General features: G+C 37.3%; 1 protein-coding gene across 5 annotated transcripts in view; it reads right to left on the bottom strand.

The window, feature by feature from the left end:
* N4BP2 (NEDD4 binding protein 2) overlaps nt 1-6,553 on the bottom strand; it is a 92,453-nt gene that overhangs the window by 56,575 nt on the left and 29,325 nt on the right. For 2 of the 5 annotated variants that reach the window (XM_023519614.1, XM_023519613.1), the window contains exons 4-5: nt 4,052-4,131; nt 2,022-2,359 (exon numbers count right to left, since the gene is read on the bottom strand). The exons of 1 other annotated variant lie outside the window; for it this stretch is intronic. In XM_023519614.1, the coding sequence (XP_023375382.1) occupies nt 2,022-2,250 (229 nt within the window). In that variant the 5' untranslated portion in view covers nt 2,251-2,359; nt 4,052-4,131. Of the gene's footprint in view, nt 1-2,021; nt 2,360-4,051; nt 4,132-6,553 lie in introns of those variants that run through there. 2 more of the 5 variants (XM_023519615.1, XM_023519617.1) reach the window with 2 other exon arrangements.

The following is a 6,553-nucleotide window of genomic DNA, read 5'->3' as shown; positions in this document are numbered from 1 at the left end:
AAAAAAAAAAAAAAAAAAAAAGCAAACAAGTATGTCTATGAAAAAAATTTAAATAGCAAAACCAGAAAGAAAAGATCAACTAAAAAATGTAACGTGAATACAATGAAAAACAGCATTAAGTAAAAATGAGTAAAAGATCGAGACAGACAGATACCACACAAAAAGAAAAGTCCTTGCATGATCATGGAGAAAAATTAAAACCATAGTATGAAAAAAACACAAAGAAAATGAATGAACAATATATGCAAGAATATTAATGAGCAATCATGTACAAAAATGTTTTAAAAGAAAGAACATAAATTAATAAAAGGTATAATTTTATTCCTATTAAAAATCTCAAAATACCATGACACAATGCTGAAAGGGCAATGTCAACTCTGCTACACTTAATCAGAGCTGGTAGCATCACCAACTAGACACCTCATTTGATAGAAAATTCAGCAGAACAGTTCCAAGAGCTGAAAGCTGTGCTTACCCTGTGACGCAAGAAAATAAAGCCCTGGGATTAAGAAAAAACCCGAAAGCAAGATGTTCTCTGCAATATTAACTGTTCGTGAAAAACTCATATATAATTAAACAGAACACAACACCACAGTGGAGTATTAGCAAACTATTAAAAATAAATATAGATCACAGCAACATTGAAAAAGTGCTTAAAGTTAAAAAAGCAGAACACTCGATGTTGTTATATAAACTATTCAAATATCAAGTGTTTATAAACAGGGTCTACAGAAGATTCTGGAAAATAGAAATAAGGTTTTCATTAGGGTACAGAATAACATAGTTTTCTTGTAATTCCCCATTGCTATGTTAGTGTATGTGCAACAAATACATTTTAAAGACATCAAAACTAGAAAATAAATGCTGAAGTCATTTATAGAACTCTATGTACTATCATTTCCGAGCATCACATGCACTACTGAAACCTGGTTTTCTACAAACATAACAGGCTGAGTAAGATATGCTCACGTCACAGGCTACACAATGACTGAAACTAGAAGGTTAACACACATTATCAAAACTTTCCAAATCTAGAATGATTTTATCTTATATTAATCATGGCCAGGAACAGTACTGAGCCATCCACGTTTAATTTACTCATTCAGCCAACTTATATAGATTCCTGTCTACAAACATACTACTACATGATTTATTATAAGTTATTAATATTAATAATCCTGATGACTTTGCCAAAAATAAAAAACCCCACAAAATTCAATCTTCACCCAAAAAAGTCCTATAAGGCACATACTATTATTTTTCTCATTAACAGATTAGAAAACTGAGACTCAGAGAGGTTAGTAGCAGAGCTAGAAATCTAGTCTGGGTTTCTTGACTCAAAAGCCAGTATTTTGAAACCACACTACTCTACTGGCCTCAACTCTTAATCAGCTCTTATTTCCATAATTATAATTACCTTATCACTTAATAAATATTTACTGGCCTCCTCATATGGGTCATTTGCTGTTTTATGGGCTGGATATACAGCAGTAAAACAAAATAGTTTTAAAGATTTCTATCTTTATGGAGCTTACACTCTATAACACTGCAATCTCAACCAGTTACAATGTTGCCTCCCAGGGGACAAATGACAACATGTGGAGACATTTTTGACTGTCACAACTGGGGAGGTGGGGCGCTACTTGCATCTAGTGGGTGGTACAGGCCAGGGATGCTGATAAACATCCTACAGTGCACAGCAGAGCCACTCACAACAAAGAATTGTGCAGCCCAAAATGTCAATAGTGCCGACCGTTCTAGAGGGAAGATAAAAAGAGATAAAGCATAGAATGTTACATCTACCGTACATCTAGAAGTTACATTTCTTAAGAACAGAAACTGCACTTTATTCTTCAGATCCTTTGTAATACCAAACTTAGTAACTTGCTCACAGCAGATGCTTAATTAATGAAGAATGAAGTAGAAATAAGACAGTCATTTCTCTATATTACTACTGGTCATAGCATAGTACATAAGTCTTCTTATATGATGCAAAGGGGTCAAACTAAACTTTTTCTCACCTTTGAAATCACATTCAGAAAGCATCAAATACACTACATCAGGATCCAGATCAGAAAACATCTCTGAGATACTGGCGAAGAGTTCTTCCTGATCAACTTTTGTCTCACCCACGGAAGGAAGAGTAGCGGCTGGCTCCTCACGACTAGCAACACTGGACACGACAACTTCCTTAGAGTTTGCAGTCTTCCGAAAAGGATTTCCCCCAAGATTTTTCCTTCTCCTTGGCATTCTGACTTCCAAAACTAAAATGTTTCCCTTATTTAAGATGTTTGATATTTAAGTCATAATTCAAAGAAAACAGGGTTAAATATCTTGCACAATCCCGCTGTAAAAGGACCTAAAATAGAAAGCAATTAAAAACACTCAGACTATGTATTTCCACTTCTAAAATTGGAATGACATCTTTACTTAACTCTAAGAAAGTACCATCAACTCTGGTGGCAAAACCAAAAAGGAGTCTATTTCTCTCCCTCTCCAAAATATTCAAGTTTTGTCAGAATTGAACATGTTAAAAATTAAGATAGTAACAAAATGTAATATATTTCAGAACAGTGAGTACATTTTGTTAATGCCACTGTTTCATTTTTTAAAAACATAAAATATCACTTCTCAGCCTTTTGGCTAAGATCAAGTGTATAAACATAAAACAGTATTCATAAATATAATTAGAATGCCTACTGAACACCACGCTCAGATATCTAATAGGCATCATAAATTTAACATGTCCAAAACTGACAGCCCCTTCAAAGCTGCTCTTCCCAGTCTCTCCCACCTCAGTTTGTCAACTCCATCCTTCCAACTGCTTGGGCCAAAATCTTGAAATGGTCCTTGACTACTCTCATCCCATATCCAACTGGTAAGCCAATTTTGTCAGCATAACCCCCAAAATATATCCAGAACACCATCAGTCCTCACCACCTCCACTGCTACCACCCTAGAATGAGTTAGCTACCCCAGCCTCTTGCCTGAATTACTGTAACAGTCTCCACCCGTTCTCCCTGCTGCCACCCCTGCCCCTGCAGTCTATTTAGCACAGAAGCCGGAGTGGCTCAATTAAACCATAAGCTGGATCATACCTCTGTTCTGCTAAACTATCCACTGGCCTCCTACCTCACCCCAGGTAAAAGGCAAGAGCCCCTTAAAATGGCCCACAACCTGGACACTGGCTACGTCCACACTGTCCTCCCTCTTTTCCTAGCTATGCCACTTCAGCCACACTTAGCCTCCTTGCTCTGCCTCAAACACACCAGCCAGGATCTCCCCTGGGAACCTTTACATCTCCATTCCCTCTACCTGAACTATTTTTCTCGTATGTACCTCTAAGATTTATTTACTTACCATCTTCTTATCATTACTCAAATGTTACCTTCTTGGAAACTCAGTCCCCCAACACCATTAATCCCTCTTTCCCGTATGAATTTTTTCTGTACCCTTAATATCTTATAACATAGCACATGTTTTACTGATTTATTCTATCTACTATCTATATTATTTTCTTTACTACCCATACTCTGATAAAGCCTGCTTGTTTTCTCTGTTTGGATAGGTCTAATCAACATTTCAAACTTAACAAATCCAAAACTAAATATCTACTTTTTACTGAAATTTGCTCTAACCATTGGGTATATGTTCCATCACTTCTCATTCCTGTCTCCTAACTGGTTTCCCTGCTTGCATCCACGCCCCCTATAGTCTATTTTCAACATAGCAGCATATTATACAACCTAAGTCAGACTGAATAAGGGTCCGTGCTAAAGCCTCAGTGGTACTCCACATCACTGAAGTAAAAATTAAAGTTCTTACAAGGGCCTACCACTTCCCTGACAGCCCTTGGTATATTCTTCCCCAAGATAATTACATTGCTAACTCCCCCACTCCTTCCAATCTTTGTTTGTTAAAGTATCACATGCACTGATTTTTTTCAACTATCCAACTAAAAATCACATACCCCACTCCCTCTGCCCCAATTTCCCCTTTTCCACTAACCACCCACTGCCCTTACCACCTTCTAACATACCATAAAATTTACCTTTTAATTACATCTGTGTCATAGCTCTCTCCACATTCCAGAACTGCACTGCCAATATGGCAGCCACCAGCCACATGTGCCTATTTAAATTTAAATTAATTACAATTAAATAAAATTACATGTTTATATGCTGATTTCAGATAGAAGAATTCAGAGGAAAGAAAATTATCAGAGACAAAGGAGGATTTACATAATGATAAAAGATCCGCCCACCAAGAAGATGCAGCAACTCTAAATGTGTATGCACTGAACAGCAGAGCTACAAAAAGGGGAAACGAAAACTGACAACTGAAAGAGAAGTAGGCCGGCTGGGTGCCTGAGCACAGTGGGTACGGCCTCCGCCACAAACACTGAGGCTGGCAGGCTGGAACCTGCCCGGGCCAGCTAAACAACAATGACAACTGCAACAACAACAACAAAAATAAATAGCCAGGGCTCAGTGCCCATAGCTTAGCAGCTAAGGCCCTGGTCACATGCGTCAGGGCTGGTGGGTTCAAACCTGGCCTGGGCCTGCCAAACAAAAATGACGACTACAACAACAAAAAAGAGAGCCAGGCATTGTGGCGGGCACCTATAGTCCCAGCTACTTGGAAGGCTGAGGCAAGAGAGTTGCTTAAGCCCAGGAGTTTGAGGTTGCTGTGAGCTATGACGCTACAGCATTCTACAGAGGGTGACATAGTGAGATTCCATCTCAAAAAAAAAAAAAAAAGAAAAGAAAAGAAAGAAAGAAAAGAAAAATAGACAAACTCATAATTATAGTTACAGAGTTCAACACAGCTCTATCAACAATTGATAGAACTAGACAGAAAATCAGCAAGGATAAAGAACCCAATGCCATTAACAATTAAGGATCTCATCAACATGTATCCAACAGCAGCAGAATATACATTCTTTTCATGTGCCCACTGAACATATAGCGAGACAGACCATATCTTATGCTATAAAACAAGCCTCAACACAAGTAAAAGAACTGAACTTATTATACACAGTACGTTCTCCAGTCACAACGAAATCAAACTAGAAACAGTAATAGAACGATGACAGGACAATCTCCAAGCAATCTATTTCTAAGTAATCCATAGATCAAAGATGAAGTCTCAAAGAAAATTTAAAAATGCACTGAACTGGGTGCAAAGGAAAATATACCATATCAAAATCACAGCTAAAGCAGTGGCACCAGGGACAGGTTTAGTGCTAAATGCACATATAAAAAAAAAGAAGTCTCAAATCAATAATGTTAAGTCCTCACCACAAGAACCTATAAAAACAAGAGCAAAATAAACCCAAAGTTAGCAAAAGGAAGAAAATAATAAATATAATAGCAGATAACATTTAAATTAGAAAATCAATGCAACAAAGTTCTGGTTCACTGAAATGATCACAAAATTGACAAACCTCTAGCAAGAATAACAAAGAAAAGAGAGAGAGAAGACACAAATTACCAACATCAGGAATGAAAACCAACATTGGAACAACTGCCCACACAGAAGTCTGACAACTTACATGAAGGGAACAACTTCTCAAAAACCACAATCTACCACAACTAAGAAATAGGTAAAAGCACTGTAATTTTTAGCGAAATTTAACATAATTTCAAAACTCTCAAAAAAGAAATTTCCAGGGCAGATTCTACCAAACATTTTTGAGAAAAATTAACACTAATCCTACAAAAGCTGTCCCAGAAAATAAGGAAAAATACTTCCATTCATTTTATGACACTGGTATTATACTGACACCAAAACCAGACAAAGCCAATATGAAAAAAGAAAGCTACAGGGTGGCACCTGTGGCTCAGAGGAGTAGGGCGCTGGCTCCATATGCCAGAGGTGGCAGGTTCCAACCCAGCCCCGGCCAAAAACTACAAAAGAAAAAAAGCTACAGACTCATATCCCTCATGAGTACAGACATAAAAATCCTTAACAAAACACTAGCAAATAAAATTCAGCAATATATAAAAAGAATTATACATCATGATGAAATGAGGTTTATTCCAGGGATGCAAGGCTAGTTCAAAATTCAAAAATCCGTATAATCCACCATCTTAACAAGCTAACAAAGAATATCCACAATCACATTATTAATCAATGCAGGGAAAAAATGACAAAATTCAATACCCCTACATGATAACTACTAGGAAAATAGCAATAGAGGAGAACTTCCTCAACTTAATAAAAGCACCAAGGAAAAACCTACTAACATCATATCTAGTCATGAAATACGAAATTACTTCCTCCTAAAATCAGGAACAAGGCAAGGATATCTACTTTCACCACTTTTATTCAATGTAATGCTAAATGTTCTAGTCTGTGAAGGAAGGACACAAAAAAAGAAATAAAATGCACACAGATCAGGAGAAATAAAACTGTCTCTATTTGCAAATGATATGCTTGTCTACATAGAAAAGCCCAAAGAACCTATAAAGTCTCCAACAAAAGGCTCGGCGCCTGCGGCTCAAGTGGCTGGGGCGCCAGCCACATACACCTAAGGTGGCAGGTTCGAGTC

Source organism: Otolemur garnettii, unplaced genomic scaffold (assembly GCF_000181295.1).
Source record: "Otolemur garnettii isolate 467f Iridium unplaced genomic scaffold, OtoGar3 scaffold00181, whole genome shotgun sequence".
Classification (NCBI taxonomy): Eukaryota; Metazoa; Chordata; class Mammalia; order Primates; family Galagidae; genus Otolemur; species Otolemur garnettii.
Note: the sequence above shows the minus strand (reverse complement) of the source record. Positions and strands in the feature narration are given on the sequence as shown.